Source organism: Aotus nancymaae, unplaced genomic scaffold, assembly GCF_030222135.1.
Source record: "Aotus nancymaae isolate 86718 unplaced genomic scaffold, 86718_ANA_hifiasm-v0.15.2.pri h1tg000041l, whole genome shotgun sequence".
Lineage (NCBI taxonomy): Eukaryota > Metazoa > Chordata > Mammalia > Primates > Aotidae > Aotus > Aotus nancymaae.
Genome location: NW_026988455.1, coordinates 18048704 through 18068919, shown reverse-complemented (window position 1 = coordinate 18068919; position 20216 = coordinate 18048704). Strand labels below are relative to the sequence as shown.

Here is a 20216-nt window from a genome sequence, read left to right as displayed (position 1 = left end):
TGTATGTGAATGTTCACAGCAGCATAGTTGTATAACCATAAACTAGAAACAATTCAAATGTTCATCAGCTGGTGAAAGGGCAAAATACAGGATAGCCATATAACAGTACCATTCAGCAATAAAAAGGAACAAACTACTGAAATGTACCACAATATGGATGAACTTCAAAAATATTATGTTAAGTGAAAGAAGCCAGACACCAAAGGCTTTATATTGAATGGTTCCATTCATATGAAATGTCCAGTTAAGGCAAATCTATAGAGACAGAAAGCATATCAGTGGTTGCTAGGGGCTGGAGATGGGAGCAGGCACTGATTACAGACAAATAACTTTCTGAGGTGATGGAAATGTTCTACACCTAGATTGTAGTAATAACTGCACAACTTTTAAAATTTTACCAAAAATCATTCTAACTTACAAGAGTACATTTTATGTCAACTATACTTAAATAATGCCCAAATCCATAGTGATATTCACAAGAAAAAAAAAGGGGGGGGAAGAAAGGAGGAGAAGAGGGTGAGAAACTTTGCCACCACTGTAGATGACCATTATGCTAATTTCCTACTCCAAAAATTGGTCATTAAAGTAAAAGAATCAAGCATTCACCTTGCTTTTTTAAAGTCAAAATTGTAGTTAATTCCTAATTAATGGAGAAAGCTTTCCTTTACAGGAGAATACCATTAACATGTAGAAAAGAAATAATAAAACTAGAAAAATATCATTTTGCCAAACCTAGTAAAGTAACTGATTCAGACAAGAATAATTTGTGTATGCTAATACTACTAAGTAAAAGGATTGTGGGATACCAGAATATTTAAATAGTGACAAAGTATCACTCCACAGATTATTTGCTCATTATAAAGGGAGAAACATATCTTTACAATGGAGAGATCTGATGATGGTAACCTCCTTAACCTGTGGGACAAACTTGGCATCACTGGCAGTCGAACAACCTGACATTAATACTTCCTGAAGTGATGCAATTTGAAGTCCACAACATCATTTATGAAGCATTCTTGCCAAAAATGTTTAATCTGAATCTATTTAAGCCTTTGGGCCAAAACTCCCTTACTAAAATACAAATGACAGATGAATGTATCTTGAGAAAGTAATCAGATGAATCTAACATATGAGATATCCTAAAAGACAATCTAACTGGCCTGGTCCCCTCAAAAAGTCATATAATTAAAAAATAAAAGTTGGAAAAATGATGTATATAGGAAGAAAATAAACAGACTTAGCCAAATTCTTCATCTGAACCTTTACTGAATCCTGCTTTATACATATTAGATATTAAAGATGTTTTGAGAATAACTGAGGAAATTTTGTTATTAATTTTCTTGTGTGTGACAGTGATATTGTGGTATATCAACAAATATCACTAGTTTTAGGAAATCCATGCTAAAAAACTTAAAGATGTTGTGTTTTATGCAACTTGCTGAAATGATTCATTACCTCCCCTATATACAAAGACACAGACACACACACGTTTATATATATCAACTTATATTTTGCCAACATTTGAAAAAATACACACACACACACACACACACACACACACACACACCCCTGTTGAATCTAGATGGTGAGAATATGGATGGATGTTCATGTACCATTAAATTTTCTATAGGTTTCATCATTTTCTTAATATAAAGCTGAAAAAAGCTAGAAGCCTCAAGAACAAAGAGAGGAAAAAATAGCAAAAATTCTAGAAGCTGAAAAGAACACAGACAAGATGACTTACAAAAGCAGAGACTGCAGTATCCTATGTCAAGAGTGAGAAAAGCCAAGAAGCAATCTAATTCATATTATTTAGTTCTTGAAAAGTTAAGAATGGGTGGCCCCTGATGTCTCTGGAAATTGGAGTCATGTAAACGTTCAATAATAGTCTGTTTAAGAATCCTCCCACTGCACAAAGTAGATGGGCCAGGTCATCTGACAGCAGGCAAGAGAAGGGCAAAACACAGCAAAATCCTCATTTTCCTTAAGAAGAAATCAACAGATGATGCTGAAAACTAAAGACAAATATAAAAGTTGCAGCATAGGGCCGGGCGCGGTGGCTCACGCCTGTAATCCCAGCAATTTGGGAGGCCGAGGCGGGTGGATCACGAGGTCAAGAGATCGAGACCATCCTGGTCAACATGGTGAAACCCCGTCTCTACTAAAAATAAAAAAAATTAGCTGGGCAGGGTGGTGCGTGCCTGTAATCCCAGCTACTCAAGAGGCTGAGGCAGGAGAATTGCCTGAACCCAGGAGGCAGAGGTTGCGGTGAGCTGAGATCGCGCCATTGCACTCCAGCCTGGGTAAAAAGAGCAAAACTCCGTCTCAAAAAAAAAAAAAAAAAGTTGCAGCATAAACATGTTCTATAGCAATAAGGAGGTAAAATACAAAGATCAGTAAACGTTGAGGTAAAGGCAATTGGGGGACAGTGAACTGCAGTTTTTCACTAAAAGCCTTTTATCATGTTTTGCTCTTTAAATCATACACATATATAACTCTGACAAAAACTGAAATAAAGAAAAAAACATAATAGCAATAAGAAAAAAGCTACAGCTCCTTACGTTACATGGCACGTTCATCCCCTCCATGGACTATGCATGATAATATCAGTGCCCAGAGCACTATCCTCACAAAAACAACTTAATATTTGCTCAGGTAAAATATTAATTATTTTAAATATTTGCCAAACACAAAATAAAGGCATTTGAACTAATAAATACAACAAAATATAACAAAAATCGTAAAATTTTGATTCTTCTAATCTTATAAATATATGATTTATAGTTATATAATTCTACTTCAGAATTCGTTTAATATTTATAACAATCACAGAAAACACAGCGACCTAAAAACATTTACTTGGCAACTCTTATGTGCTAAAAGTGTAATAAGCACTGAGATACAGAAATTAAAAATAAAAATCTCCTACATCAAAGAGCTTACAGTCTAAGGAGATAGACAGGTAAGAAATAATTAAAATATGCCTGATGCTATGATACATGAATTTATTACATTTATTTAACAGCAAAACATCTTTTGGGGTGGTATAGTATATTGGTTAAAAACCTATGGTCTGGCCAGGCATGGTGGCTCCCACCTGTAATCCCAGCACTTTGAGAGGCCAAGTTGGGAAGATCACTTGAGTCCAGAAGCTTGAGATCAACCTGGGCAACACAGGGAGACTCTGTCTCTACAAAAAATAAAAACATTTTCCAGGCATGGTGGTGCATGCCTGTAGTCCTACTGCCTGGAAGACTGAGGTGGGAGACTGAGGCTGCAATGAGCGGTGATAGCACCACTGCACTCCAGCCTAGGCAAGAGAGCAAGAATCTGTCTCAAAAACAAAACAAAACCTGAGGTCTAGCAGTAGATGATCAATGTTCAAACCTCACACATCCTCTTAGTTGTGGAGGCCTAGAAAAATTATGTAACTTCTCCATGTCTCAGATTAGCCTGCCTTCTCTCAGGATCCATGAAATAGTAACAGGCTAATTTATTAGCTTATAAGTTTGATTTATAAAATTAAATCCCAGACCTGACAAAAATGGTAGCTCTAAATCCTACTTTACCAATAGTTGTATTCAAAGTGAATGATCTAAATACCCCAAATAAAAGGCTAAGATTATCTGAATGGATGAAAAAGCAAGACTGTACTATAAGAGACTCACTCCAAATATTAAGAACAAATACACTGAAATTAAAACATGAAAAGCTATTCACATGCAGTAAGCATAAGACTCATCATAAGACAGCAGTATTATTCATATAACCAAAAACTGGAAACAATTTAAATATCTATCACCTGGCGAATGGACAAAATATGGGATAGCCATATAACAGTACCATTCAACAATAAAAAGGAGCAAACTACTGAAATGTACCAAAATATGGCTATGCTAATATCAGATAAAACATCAAGATAAGAGATATTATTAGAAATAAATACATACTTTTTTTTAAGGATACAAGGATCAATTCATCAGGAAAAGTAACAACCATAAATGCACATACACCTCATAAAAGAACTTCAAAATACTAAATTAAATGCTGACAGAAGTGAAAGGAGAAATAAATATATCTACAATTATAACTGAAAATTCAACTCTCCTCTCAGATACTATAAGCCAACCTAAAAGGAAATCAGCAAAGATAGAAAACACTTGAACGATACCTTAACCAATCTAGTCTTACTGACATTTATAGAACACTACACCCAATAATGGTAGAAAAAACATTTTTTTCAAGTGCACATGGATCAGAAAAATGCAAATTACTACAAGACACTACTACACACCTACTAAAACAGCTAAACAAAAAGAATGACAACACCAAATATTGCTGAGAATATGAAGCACTGAACTCTGACACATTGCTAGCTGGAGTAAAACCACTGTGGAAAATGGTTTGGCAGTTTCTTCTAAAGCTAAACCTACAGTTAACCATACAATCCAGAAATTCTACTCCCCGAGAAATGAAAACATACGTCCAAAAGAGGCTTACACACAAATATCCCTTCAAGTCGTATCTATAATAATCAAAAACTGGAAAAACCCCAAAATCTACCCTCAAATGGATGGATAACAAAATGCACATACTGACAAAATGGAACACAATGCAACATTAAGAAAGAACAATCACTGATATACTCCACAACGTGAATGAATCTCAAAAAACATGCTAAACAAAAGATGTCACACACAGAAGGGTGCTTCCTGTGTAATACCACTGACATGCTCCATGACAGCTTAAACTCATCTATAGTGACAGCAATCAAAATCAGTAGTTGCCCAAGGTGAAGGCTGGGGAAAGGCTACTGCAAAGAAGTAAAAGCTCTGAGATGATAAAAATAGTTTGTACCTTGTTTGGGATAGTGGTTTACACTCATCTGTCAAAACTAGGAGTCAGTATACTACTACTGCTCATGGCCAAATCCAGCCCATGGCCATTTTTGTATGGTCAGCAAGCTAAGAGTAGTTTTTACATTTTAAAGTGTCATAAAAAAGAAGAATATGCAGCCAAGGCTGTATGTGGCCCAAAAGCCTAAGATATTTACTATCTGGCCCTTTACAGAAAAAGTATACCAATCCCTGGTCAAGATTCATCAAACTGTATACTTGAAATGGTATAATTATTGTATACCAATTAAATCTCACTAAAGTTGATTTTAATAAAACTCTCCAGCTGGGCTTGAGGAGCTAGTTTTCACAAAGGCAGATTTAATTTATCCTCTGTCATTTTCCAGATGAGCCAATTTACCCAAAGCCACATAGCTAATGAGTAACTTTTTTTACTCTTTATTTTGTGCTTATAAAATCTGAGACAACTATCAACTGTTGTTCTTCATTTTTATCCTATGCCAAATCATTTTAATGCTGATGTGAAAGTATCACCTTAAAAAATAACCTGGTTTTCTAAGCTTCGGTTGACTTAGGGGGAATATCCTTAATTCCTTCATGAGCAATAGTTCAAATTGAGTATAACTATAACGTCTAAACATTTTAAAGACTTATTAGATAACTGTTTCTAATGCCACACTTTAATCTTCACCTAAAAGGTATAAACTGTATCCCTGTAGAGAGAAATTAGGCTACAAGCAGATGGAAGTTAATGATTTTACCAAGGCCCAGCCTGCTGCTAGAACAACTATGGAGAGTTCAGACCTCACTACCGTGATGCCTTGACCAGACTACTGTAAAAGCCTTGTATTGGTTTCCTAGGGCTACCAAAATAAAATACCACAGACTGGATGGCTTTAAAAAACGAAATTTTATTTCCTCACAATCCTGGAAGCTAGAATTTCAAGACCAAGGTGTCAGCAAATTTGGTTTCTCCTGAGGCCTCTCCCCTTGGCTTGCAAGATGACTGCCTTCTTGCTGTGTCCTCACAAGTCCTTCCCTTTGTAACGTGTGTGTGTCCTTGCTGTCTTCATGTAAGGATACTAGTCGTACTGGACTCAGGCCCCAACCAATCAGCCTTGGTTTCAATCACCTCTTTAAAACTTAATCAAGGAGACCTGTCTCTAAACACAGTTATGTTCTGAGGTACTGGGACTGAGAGCTAAACATAAGAATTGTGGAAGGGGAGTTGAGGTGAAGTGACACAATTCAGCACATAACAAGCCTCTTAACTGGTCTTTCTCCATCCAGCTTGGCTCTCCTCCATCTGCAAACACAGCAGATAGGGTACTTACAAAGTACAAATCTGATCATTTTTATCCTATCAGTAATCTGGTGACAACACTGCAAGGGGCATTCTATTGCTCTCAGGATAAAGATCAAAATCCTCAAAGTACCTTCCAATACTCTCTATAATCTATTCCCTGCTATATTACTGGTGTTGTCTCTTGGCCACTTCTCTCTTACACTCTACGCTACAGTGGTTCTGTGCATGTGTGTGTGTATTTTTTGCCACTCTACCTTCACAACAGACTCTCATAATTGAAATAATTCCTGAAAATCACTGACCTAGTTCAAAAGCACTGTCTGCATAAAAGGCTGTACATGAGATTTAGGACAAGTCTTATCATTCTTTAACAATCATTGTTTGAAGAGGTATCCTGTATTCAGTGTACGAAACAGAGTAAGAAATTCTAGAAAACCTAATGCAGGTTTTTCCTTCTTAAAGAATAAGTTATTATGAACTAAATATTTCAATAATTCTAAAAGGAAATTAACTCAAGCAAAGGAATAATGAGAGCTTTTTTAAAAATCACAGTATAGGTTGGGCACGGTGGCTCACACCTGTAATCCTAGCACTTTGGGAGGCTGAGGTGGGCGGATTGCCTAAGCTCAGGAGTTTGAGACCAGCCTTGGCAACATGGTGAAACTCCATCTCTACTAAAAACTCAAAAAGTTAGCCAGGCGTCACGACGTGCGCCTGTAGTCCCAGCTACATGGGAGGCTGAGGCATGAGAATTGCCTGAACCTGGGAGGTGGAGGCTGCAGTGAGCCAAGATCTCGCCACTGCACTCTCACCTAGAGAGAGCAAGACTCTGTTTCAAAAAATAACAATAAATAATAATAATAATAATAATATAAAGGGATGGAAGCAGAAAATTAATACAATCATTCCTATTATTCTCATTACCTGTTAAGTTCATCCAGGCATAAGCGCAATGTTTCATAAGTTGTTAGAGCAATTTCACATTTCCTCTGCTTTACACGAATTAGTTCATTATCTTTTCTGTTTCCATGTAAAATAGTGACTCTGAAATATCCCCAGGTGTCCAATTCGTCCTTCCAGTTGTAGAGGACAGAAAGAGGAGCAACTATTAAGAACATCTAAAAGAAGAATTAAAAAGTTTGATGTTTTTTAACAACTGAAAAAGAATCCCAAGATGAAATCCAGAATATCAATATCAATAGTCCTCTTCTTTAATTTTGACACTCTAATTAGTAACAATAAATACAACAGAGTGATTAGCTATATATGGACATATGAAATTCTCAAAAAATACTTTGCAGTTTAATTAGCTTTTTATCAGGACAAAATAGACAACTAATCTTACTCAAAGAAACAGGTATTTTTTAATTTCCCCCTACTAAAAAGCCATTGAGAAATAAGAGAGAAGTAACTTTCCAAAAGACACAAAAGAATAAAATAGGAATTCCAATAATAAATTCAAGGGCCAAGTGGGTAATGTACATACACAAGCAGGCCATGTGTTCTTCTTGAAATATATGGTCTCCCGGAGCTCTCTCTGCTTTTGCATTTTCCTAGTCCATTTCCTCTCCCCCTCTCTCAGATACTCTAAGTTAAAGAACTGGAAAATTCACTGGAAAACTGGAGCAATCAGAAGAAAACTGGATGAACTTCTCTCAGTATTGTATCAATAACCTATCTATATTCATTTCCATATATTTTGCCCTCCCACCTGTTACCATGGGTACGCTATTCATGTTCTTCTCCAAAGACAACCCCCGAATTTATACAGTGGCTCCCATTCCTTCTTGCCAACCTAAAGTCAATGCTGCAGAAACTGCCCCCAATCTCCCTACCTGATTAACGTCTCCATTTTAATGAACCACATCATCTATGGGCAAACATGTTAGAGTATTTCCCAGGGTTAAAAAAAATCCAAAAAACAAAAAATTAAAAAAAAAAAACAAAAAACTCTTCTCCTTAACCCAACATCTCTCTCTAGCTATTACCTCTTACTCTCCCTATAACAAAGATCCTCAAGAGTTATCAATACTTAACTCTCCTCCTATTCTCTCTTGAACTCAGGTAAATGGGACTTCTGCCCGAATAATGCCTCCTATGAAATCAGTCCATTTGAGGATTACCAACATATCTCTGGTTATTCCCCATATTCATGTACCTTTACTGTACTAACCCAGAATCCTGCTGTCATCAACCATTTTAACTTTGTAATGTTTTTATTTCTCCGTTACCACTACTCCTAACCTGTTATGTTTGACAGGGTTACCAGTACGTTTCTTTTCTAAAGTTTTATACTTGATCTACTTGCTAGAGATGAACCAATTAAACATACTGAAAAAATTCAATTTAACAAAGAAATAATACAATACTGCTCTAAATTCTGCTCTGTTTTCTGTGAAACATTTCATCTAGGCCATTTGTCAGCTCTAAAAAGTCAAATTTGTCACTGCATTTTGGAAAGAGAAAAAAGATCAACAAGCAGAATGTGAGAGTTCCTTTTTTACAACTCATCATCAAGCACATGTAAGTACTTCCTTATCATACTTGACTTATCTCAAGTATTTCTGTCCTTTGGGCAAAAGTTGATCCTATAATTTCCATTTTTCTTCACCTTTCAAATATAAAATTAGGCCTCCAAGTACTAAGTCCTTACAGTGTCTCCCTTTGTTTGTTACTACAAGATGAAAACACTAGGTGTAACTCCATCTGAGCACTCTTAGTACTTTTCCACTTGAGAGACCATTCATCAAAGGTGCCAATGAATCCAAAGAGTCCTGACGTCTGTCCTACGATTCCAGAAGATGTTTAAAAATTAAGGTGGCAACATAATTTTTGATATTTCTTATAAACATTATTGGTCTTGAAAATTATGAAAGGTGAAATAATGGTTCAAAAATTCATTTTAGTAGTGAAAGATGTCAGAGAACTGGGTTATGTTATTATGTAGAGTCCAGGGGAAGTACATAAGAACTTAGCATTTCCTACCATCTAATAAATAACACTGCATTTAATAAGTCTTTTTTTCAACAAATGATGCCAAAACAATAAAATGGAAAGCAGTGTCCAACTGCTAAGTCACTACACACAAAGCAACTCTGGGAGCTACTCCTCTAATCCAGGTATTAACCAGGTCCGACCCTGTCAAGCTTCCAAGATCAGACGAGATGTGTTGTGTTCAGGGTGGTATTGCTGTAGACATGCGGGGAGGGTGATAATTCTTATTCTGAAGCTAAAATACAATTTATAACTGGATCTAAAATTAACACAAATAAAATTAAAATTCACTTGCTTAAATATTATTAAAACTAACAGAAGCTAGGTTAAATAGTACAACCAGAGAATATTGAATTATTTGTATTTTTCAATAAATCTAGCTCAATGATTAAGGGGTATTCTATCAAATTTGATTCCTCATGCACTGTGGCATAGAAAAATGATGTGGTGTGGACCGCGATGAGATACTCAAAGATTAATGTGTGGTATTTTTGTGGCAGAAGTAGTAATAGTATTAATAATAACTAACATAACCATTATTGAGGACTTACCGTGTGCCAAGGGCTTTAGAAGTAGTTTACAGAAATTAACTCAGGGACTTTACACAGAAACACAGACAAGGAAAACTGAGGTATAGAGATATTAAACAACACACTCAAGGTCATACTGCTATTAAGTAGCAAAGTTAAGTATTTGAACCCAGGTCTGTCTAATTCTAAAACTCCTCACTATCATGACATATCATGTTAGCACCTTCAATCAAAAAGTCTATGTCCTTGGATGTATAACTTTCTTATTTACCACTGTAACTTCAGAACTTCATATAGTACTTGGAAAACAGAAGGTGTTCAATAGATAAATGAATAAATAAAACCATTCATGTCAATGCTAAGTTAGGAATAATAATGTATGTTCAGAGCACAGTGACAGATCAGTCACAGCAAAACAAAGGTTCCACATGAGAAGAAGTGTGATATCTAAATGAAAAATAAATTGTACCTTTACAGAAAAATTACAGAACGTAAAACTGGAATCTGCTAGAAAACTCAAAGTTCTAAAAAAAAAAAAAATTATTGTATTTATCTCTGCACTCTTAACTCTCTCAAAAATACCCAGCATAGTTAATTTATACCCTACTGTGTATATAGCTGATCATTTTTCCTTTGGTATGCTGTGATTACTTAATATATAGAAACTTCAGTTTAGAATCCACTGTAGTCAGGAGCCCTTCCAAATGCTTTTTACAAAAATGACATAATAATACCAAAACTTGATATTCTATCAAAACAGAAAGTTATAAACCATATCAATAAATATCAAATCTTGCAATTAAAAAAGAGAAGTAAACAAGAACCTTTAAAAATGGAAATGACAAGCAAAGTCAACTATAAACTCAACACAGTATTAACTAATATATCAACAGGTGTTTAGGAGAAATTTGAGAAAATGAATTTTTCCTAAGTTGAGAAAACTTGAGGAGAAACTATGGAATAATAAATTATAAAGCTAATATAACTAAAACTGTTTAGCATTGGAAGAGAAATGAAAAAATAAATAATTAGGACAGAATAATATGTCTAGAAATCGACACTAATTTTACACCAAAGTGGCCTTTCGAATCACTGTGGAAAAGCGGGTTTACTCAACAAATGACATTAAGATAACTGGCTAACAATCTGAGAAAAATAAAATTGGATTACTAGATACCTACAACAAATTCTAGCTGAAACAAAGATACAAAGGTTTAAAATAAAATCTCACATATTATAAAAGAATCATGAGTGAATTTATTTATAATTTTAGAGTACAAAAGGCTGTTCTAGACAAACATAAAACCCAGAAACTATAAAAACCAATACATGTAATTACCTAAAAAATTTAAAAATCAATACTTAATTCAAAGCTGACTCTACATGAGGAAGAAGTATTTTCAAAATATATAATGAACAAAAAAATTAAATTCCAGGATATATCATTAAGGACTATTAATCAAGGACTATGAATTAAAAACAAGAATTAGATTTAAAAATAGCTATTAAGCATCTGAATAGCTACAGCTACACCCATAATTAAAGAAATATAAATCAAAGCAAGATAAAAATTTTAAACCTCTCAGGAAGTCACAAATTTATGTTTGCTAACACCTAGTGCAAATGAAAAGGTGGAAACAGATATTCTTATACACCACTGTTGGGATATGGAGTAATTTAACTCCAGCTATCAAAAAGTAATCCCCTAAATCCAGTTCTACCTACTATACAACTGAAGTACTCAGAATTTATCCTACAGTTATTACTGCAAAAGTTGTCCAGATACAAATATAAGGATGCCAAACACCATATGTTCTCACTCATAGGTGGTGTTGAACAACGAGAACACGTGGACTCAGGGAGAGGAGCATCACACACTGGGGACAGTTGCGGGGGTAGGGGAGAGACAGCATGGGGTGGGGAGGGTGGGGAGGGATAACACAGGGAGAAATGCCAGATACAGTATGCACCTTAAGTAAAATATATATTTTTTTTTTAAAAAAAGGATGCCCACAGTGGTATCATGTGCATAATCCTCTTGGTACATATGAAGAATTATAAAAATAGTGTCTAGTAAATAAAATAATTATAAAATATTTTTGTTCAATTGTCACTGAAATTGCTACTGATACTGGTATTGTGATTGCTACAAATCTCTTCCTCTTCCACATTAATTATGAATTTTACTTAGAATCTCTAAAGTTTTATCATGCAAGATAGTAACATTTTATAATAAATTTACTGATTCATAAAGACTGAATTCCAATCAAAACTTAAGAGCCTAAATCTAAAGAACCATTCCAAAAATCAATGTTTAAAATGTAGAGCTTGTGTATTTTCCTTTAAGAATTTATTCCTTGGGGTTTGTCGGGGGGAAATAGGGGAGGGACAGCAGGGGGTGGGGAGTTGGGGAGAGATAGCATGGGGAGAAATGCCAGATATAGGTGATGGGGAGGAAGGCAGCAAATCACACTGCCATGTGTGTACCTATGCAACAATGTTGCATGTTCTTCACATGTACCCCAAAACCTAAAATGCAATTAAAAAAAAGAAAAAAAGAAAAAGAATTTATTCTTGCCAAAAAACATTCATGCATTCTTTTTTTTTTTTTTTTTTTTTTTTAAAGACGGGGTTTCACCAACCATGTTGGTCAGGCTGGTCTCCAAAGTGCTTGGATTACAGGCGTGAGCCACCACACCCAGCCTCATGCATTCTTAGATGATTTATTCACACTTGAAAAGTTTTTAAATATATATGAGATGTATCATATCACACACACATGCCTTAAACCCACCACTCCTTAATTTGTAATAGTTCATTAAAGGACATTTTTCAAAAAGTTTCAACATTAATTTTTCAGAATTTGATTGTAATTTTGGCATTAGCAAATAAATATAAAAGAATTTATTTCTTCTGTATTTCGTAAACGTCTTTTTAAAACGTACATTGTTTTAAAAGAACCAATATAAATTTATCTTTTGAAGATTTCAAAGTTATCATCTTTGTATTTACTTCTGGAAAATACTGTAGAATGTTACTGGCGATTCCATTAAAAACTCTGGGCTGGGTGCGGTGGTTCACGCCTGTAACACAGCACTTCGGGAGGCCGAGGTGGGCGGATCACGAGGTCAGGAGATCGAGACCATCCTGGCCAACATGGTAAAACCCCATCTCTACTAAAAATACAAAATTAGCTGGGCATGGTGGCATGCACCTGTAGTCCCAGCTACTTCGGAGGCTGAGGCAGGAAAATCACTTGAACCCAGGAGGCAGAGGTTGCAGTGAGCCAAGATCATGCACTCCAGCCTGGTGACAGAGTGAGACTCCGTCTCAAAAAAAAAAAAAAACCTCTGAATTCCAGTTCAAATGACTAACTCAATACATGTTTGTGTGGATAACAATGAAACAAAAGAACAAACACAATAAATCCATAATAGTGCTCGAATGCCTGGAAGGCTAGTACCAGCAGGTCCTAACAGTGCAGGAACAGATGAGAACTGGCGCACTTGAAGAACTGAGCAATCCAGCCTACATCTCTGAAAGCGAAAACTCCCTCTGTCGTTCCCCACTAAAAATTTTACTTTTCTTAGAAGGAACCTAAAAACAACAACAAGCAAAATAAAACTCAACAAAGCAACTAAGATAGTTAGAAAGACTAAGTCAAGAAAAATAATGGCCAAGTAATTTTAAGAAGGAAAAGTTACATCAGTCATTTGCTTCAAAGAAGCTGATTCTAGCATCAGTACACAACTTTCCCTACACAAAGTACTGTATGTATTTCCCAAAAGCAAAACTTATTTGAAGGAATTCTATGGTAAGTGTTAGAGCTCATGGAAATTTCTGAATTTCATCGATTAAAAACGTTCTTAATACTGCCAAACAATTAAAAAAAATCTTTTCCAAGGAAAAAAGTTGGCATGACATTGAACTCTCACCTGCAATATGGAGTGACAGAAGATAATAAAATAAGTTTGGTCATTATAAAAGAAAATTTTGAATTTAAAATTCTACAGGCAGATAAGCCTATAGATAAATATGAGAGCAATATACAAGCACATAAAATTTACTCTCTCTATATATATTTTTTCTGAGACAGAGTCACACTCTGTCACCCAAGCTGGAGTGCAGTGGCACAATCATGGCTCACTGCAGCCTCAACCTCCCGGGCTCAAGAGATCCTCCTACCTCCTCCTCCTGAGTAGTTGGGACTACAGGCACAAACCACCATCCCCAACTTCTGAAGAATTAACTGAAGATGTTAAGCAAAATTTGGTATGAACATAAACAAAAATAAACTGAAAGTCATAATGAGAAAACTGAATATATTTCTTTCCAGATCCAACTACTCAAACAGAAAAAAAGAAAATAATAACAGTATTAAACGATTTAACAATGCATTTAACAAACATGATTAAACAGAAATACATAGAACCATGTGACCATGATTAGAAAGCATGTACAATGTAAGCAACATTTTAAAACAAGAGACCACACAATGCAGAGCATCAAAGCATAAAAAACTTGACCATGGATTTAAGCACAAAGAAAAAACTATCAAGGCTGTTATCTGATGCAAAAAAACTAGAAATCATCAAAAAGGGCTCAGCCCTCCCATCATCCTGTGCCCCAACAACAGCTATTTACTAGAAAATTTTAAAACTTCTATTTTAATAGTACTTGGATAAAAGAAAAATAAATATTGGGGCCACAGATAATTTAAAGAGCCTAATGAAAAGACTGCATATTAAAAACTACAGAACACAGCCAAATATGTACTGAAAGGAACTTTTTTTTTTGAGACAGGGTCTTCTCTGTTGCCCAGACTGGAGTGCAGTGGTATGATCATGGCTCACTGCAGCCTAGAACTCCCGGGCTCACGTGATTCTCTCACCTGTGCCTCCCCAGTAGCTGGAACCACAGCACACACTACCACACCGGGCTAACTGTTGTATTTTTTATTTTCTGTAAAGATAGGGTCTCCTTATGGTGCTCGGGCTGATCTCAAACTCCTGGGTTCAAGTGATCCTCCTGCGTCAGCCTCCCAAAGTGCTGGGATTACAGGCATGAGCAACCATGCCCGGCCCAAAGGAATACTTATAGCTTTAAGCTAATTTATTAGAATACAAAAAGTCTGAAAATAAATTAATTAAGAAATCAACTGAAGAATATAAATATCAATGTACATTATAGCAAGGATTGTACAGTTATCCCTCCATATCTCTAGGTTTCACATCACTGGATTCAACTAACTACAAATTGAAATACTAAAAAAATTCCACCTGCACTAAACATGTACACAGACCTTGTCATTATTTCCTAAACAATATAAAAGCTAATTATGCAGACTTTACATTGCACTAAGTAAACAACAGATGATTTAAAGTATACGGAAGATATGAATAGGTTATATGCAAATACACTATTTTATATCAAGGACTTGAGAATCCACACATTTTGGTATCCAAGAGATGTCCTGGAACCAATCCCCCATGGATACCAAGAGACAACTGTGTGTGTACGTGTGTCTGTGTGTGTGTGTGTGTGTGAGAGAGATACATCTCATATGCATACATACATATATACACATACACATACATATAATATACACATATATATAAAGAGAAAAGAAGGAAGAAGGAAGGAGAGGAATTAGTGTCAACTAAGGTAACCATTATTAGCATATTTTACCACATCATCAAATGAGTATCTTTGTTAATTTTCTTTTCTTTCATTATTGTTCTTTATTTTTATTTATTTATTTATTTTGAGACAGAGGTCTCACTTTATTGCCCTGGCTGGAGTTCAGTGGTGCAAACATGGCTCATTGCAGCCTCAACCTCCCCAGGCTCAAGTGATCCTCCCACCTCAGCCTCTGAAGTACCTGGGACTACTGGCACACACCACCACACCTGACTAACTTTTTGTATTTTTCATAGGAAGAGGTTTTGGCATGTTGCCCAAGCTGGTCTTTAACTCCTGGGCTCAAGCAATCCACCTTCCTTGGCCTCCCAAAGTGCTGGGATTACAGGCATGAACCACTGCGCCTGGCCCATTCTTGTCCTGTACTTTAAAATATTACTTTCCCCTCTTTCTCTGTCCTGTCTGCTGTCACAGTGGCATGTAAGAGATACACATGCTCTGTAGTGACATTTAGAACCAGGGAACAACTGAATTCAGAGTTAAAAACAGTACTTGAGCTCTTGAATACTTAAAATACATTAAGAATCATTATTCAGGATCACACTGAACCTGATACTCAGGATGCATTTATGCTATTAAAAAATTAAGAAAATTTAAAATGATAGCAATTAAAATATCTTATGCCAGTACTTCTGAAAAGTTTGCACTGAAATGGTCCTTATGATAGCCAAGAGTAAACTTGGACTTCTCAGCAATCTTATATATAAGACTCGTATAAAAGAATCTGTTTTAAAACTTGTGGTAATTCATTACCAAATATAATAAAGATTTCATAAAATCACTTCACTTTTATTCCTGTCTGGTTTCCTGGATGCTGAGGATAATATTTTTTAAAAGACATGTAAGTATAATATACTTTTTTTATATTTCATCACTTTATTAGAAATCTTTTTTGTAAGATAAACAGCAATGTACATTATCCTCTCTTGGATACCAAAATGTGTGGATTCTCAAGTCCTTGATGTATATAACATATTTATGAACACACACTTATGATGGAGAAAAGTATGGATATGAATAGCATTCACAGTCACATGGGCAGAGGCAAAAATAAGTACAGAACTAGTCTTTTTGATTCCAACTTTCCTGTATTGGTAGAATATATTTCATAGTTTTTGGATGCAATTAGTCAGCTAGGCAACCTGAAATAAGTCGATGATGTACTTTTGTTACCAATATCTGTAACTATCTCCTTTTCATTCTCATATAAATAAAAAACAATATAATGAAGGCTTCAATTAACTTTACATATACATTCATAGAAATTTAACAAATCAACCTAAGTCAATCATGTAAATCCAGCCAAGCAACCAATTAAAACCCCAAAGCAAAATCAAGCTGAAATTCTATTTTGCCATTATAAGAGTCAATCAAATTTAACTTAAGGATAAAATTGATAATCTTTCAAACTAGGCCTATCAAATATTTTAATAACATCTTTAAATTCTTATGTTTTAAAATTTATACTAATAAATTTTAATGTGTATATTTAAATATTTCTATATGCTTTTGTAATACCAGCATCATGAGTAGACTACTTCTAGGGATTTTACCTTTTTTACTGCTGAAGAAGAGGGTTCCTTTTTCATACTTCTTAGTAAAAACTCTGGCATGTTATTTTCAATATCCTCACGAGTTCCCTTTTTATGCAAAACTGCAGCCAGAAATGAAATAACCTGAGAAAAAAAGACTTTTTCAATCACTGTGCATAATGTATCATGATGTACAAAATTTCACTGCTTACATGACTATCCAGTAAGTGACAAAATACATACAAAGAGATTTGTTGGGGGGAGAATATAACATGAAATGTTAGTACTGATTTTCTTTATTTGTAACAATGTTTTTTACCCTTGTAATCAAACAAAAATCCTCACATTGCCATCTTTTCCACAATAACTTCTACCTACCCAATGGATTCTTTCTTAATTCCATCACTTGAGACACTATCTTCTTATTTGTTTCTAACCATGGAAACTATCTCTTCATATCGTCTATTAGAATAAACTGTATACATTCCTGTTTCCACGTAGAAAATAAACTCCTTAAAGGGGATAATATTTGGTCCATAAATTTGTACACTTCTATTATCTAATAAATATAGGTGAAACGGCAAAATGTTATTTTAAGATAGACTAATTCATTAATATATACAACATTTTAAGTAACAGCTCGTCTCCAAAAATTAAGTGAGAAAAACAGAGAGAAAAAAAGGAATCATAACCTCCTATAATAAAGAGCAAGAAATACTGAATTGATTAGACTGATTCAAATGTTAGCTCTGATTGCTTGGCTGCTATGTGAACTTGGGCAAGGTAGTTAACCTCCCTGAATAGTAACTGTAAAAATGGCAAAAAATAATACTGGCAGAGTTGTTTTAAAGATTGAGAAGAAAGGTATATGAGGTATCCAAATGGGAGAAAATAATTTATCATTACCTTACAAAATAAAGTATATAAGAAGAAAACGATATAATTCAAAAAACTGAGAAAATTAGAAAAACTACAGAAAAAAGTATACCTTAATAAGGGTATGGATACCTATAATCTGAATCCCAAATGATAGAAGGAAATAAATGATACAGGAGAAGTATCTGAAGAAATAAAAGCTGAAAAGTTAACTGATTTTAAAAATCAAGCCACAGAGTCAAGATCTTCTTCTAAGAATGAAAACCAAGACAAAATGAAAACCAAAAACAAACAAACAAAAAACACAAGCAGGTGCTTCACTGAAACAACCTGAGACAGAAAAATGTTTGTTAAAAGCAGTCAGAAGAAAAAACAGATATCTACAAAAAAGCAACAACTATTCTGGCCATGGTGGCTCACACGTGTAATCCCAGCACTTTGGGAAGTCGAGGCAGGTAGATCATTTGAGCCCAGGAATTCAAGACCAGCCTGGGCAACATGGCAAAATCCCATCTCTACAAAAACTACAAAAATTAGCTGGGTACACGGTGGTTCATGCCTATATTCCCAAGCTACTTGGAAAGCTGAAGTAGGAGAACTGCTTGAGCCCAGGGCAATGAGGCTGCAGTGAGTCGTGATTGCACCACTGCACTCCAGCCTGGGCAACATGGCAAGACCCTGTCTCAAAATAAAAAAATAAAAACATATACAAATAGACAAGTAGCTGACCTTGCAGCAAAAACAACGGGAAATACTATACAATAGAATATTTTCAAAGTGCTAATAAAAGCAACCTAGATTTTTATACCTACTGACGATATTCCAGAATGAAGGGTAAAGATTCTCAGACAACCAAAAAGTGAGCCAATTCATCACCGAAAAAGCCACTAAAGAAAGTAACTAAAGAATGTTTTCAGGCACAAGGAAAATGATACTAAATAGAAGATCAGTGACACAGGGAAAAAGTAAGAGCAACAAAAATGATAAATATATACAAAATATATATATATTAATTGACATCATAAAACAACAATAAAGTTTCATTGAAATCAAGTAACAGAAGAATTAAAAGCTATGGCAACAAACATATGAGTCGGAAGGAACACAAGTGTAGTTATAATATTCCGAGGTCACTATGCCGTCAGGAGGAAAATTAAAGTACTAATTTATGTTAGATTATGATAAATCAATGATATCTGTCATAACCTCTAAGGGTAACCACTAATAAAAGAATAAAAAAAGGTGTACCTAATAAAAGGGGATAATAAAGTAATATGAATCTATCCAAAAGGACACAAAAAAAAGTAGGAAAAACAGGACATGGAATAAATAAAAAGCAAATAGTAAAATACTAAGTTTAAAGCCAAATATACTAGAAAGCACTTTATATGGAAATGGACTAAATAGTTTAAGCAAAAGATAAAGACTGTCAGACAAGTAAAATATATTTCCTTGCCATTTACAAGAAAAACATCTAAAAATGACAGGAATACGGTTCTAATTAGAAAACGAAAATGATAGACCATGTAAACAAAAATCAAAGAAAAATCATACAGCTATATTCATATCAGATATAGATGCTGAGGCAAAAATCATGATTAAAGAGGCACACTTTAACTTAATATTGATAATAAAATTAGTTCGCTTGGAAATTTTAAGAAGTCTAAATGTATCAAGAAAGAAAGAAAAATTTACTGAAATAAAAGTAGACAAGTCTACAAGCACAATGGCAGATTTAAAAATAACTCAGCAAGAACAAACAAAACAATTAGTAAAGATATAGATTTTAATAATATGATTGTCAAACTTGACCTAATGAACATTTGCTAAAACACTGCACACTACTGCAAAGCACAGTTTCATTTTAAGTACACGTGAAATATTTACCAAAGTTGACATATGCGCCGGACACGGTGGCTCACACCTGTAATCCCAGCACTCTGGGAGGCTGAGGCAGGTGGATCACCTGAGACCAGAAGTTTGAGATCACCCTGGCTAACATAGTGAAACCTTGTTTCTAGTAAAAATACAAAAAATTAGCCAGGCATGGTGGTGTGCGCCCATAATCCCAGCCCATAATCCCGGCTGAGGTAAGAGAATTAATTGCTTGAACCCAGGAGCGGAGGTTGAAGTGAACTGAGATCACACCATTGCACTCCAGCTTGGGCAACAAGAGTGAAACTCCATCTCAAAAAAAAAAGTTGACATATGCCAGGCCACAGAAGTCTCAATGCATTTCAATATATGGAAACCATACAGAATATGTTCTTTGATCACAATACAATAAACTAGAAATAACAAAAATAGAAGCAGAAAATCTCCAAATGTTTGGACAGTAAGGAACAGAATTCAAAGAGCTCACAATATAAATCATAAAATATTTGAATAAAATAATAACAATATATGTTGAATTTATAGAATA

The 20216-nt window shown here is 34.9% G+C and overlaps 1 protein-coding gene across 7 annotated transcripts in view; it reads right to left on the bottom strand.

The window, feature by feature from the left end:
- Positions 1–20216, bottom strand: part of ERCC6L2 (ERCC excision repair 6 like 2) — a 169386-nt gene that overhangs the window by 100457 nt on the left and 48713 nt on the right. For 5 of the 7 annotated variants that reach the window (XM_064361532.1, XM_012461937.2, XM_012461936.3 and 2 more), the window contains exons 3-4: positions 16940–17062; positions 7087–7280 (exon numbers count right to left, since the gene is read on the bottom strand). In XM_064361532.1, coding sequence (XP_064217602.1) covers positions 7087–7280; positions 16940–17062 — 317 coding nt within the window. Of the gene's footprint in view, positions 1–7086; positions 7281–7648; positions 8422–16939; positions 17063–20216 lie in introns of those variants that run through there. The other 2 variants (XM_021677105.2, XM_064361533.1) reach the window with 2 other exon arrangements.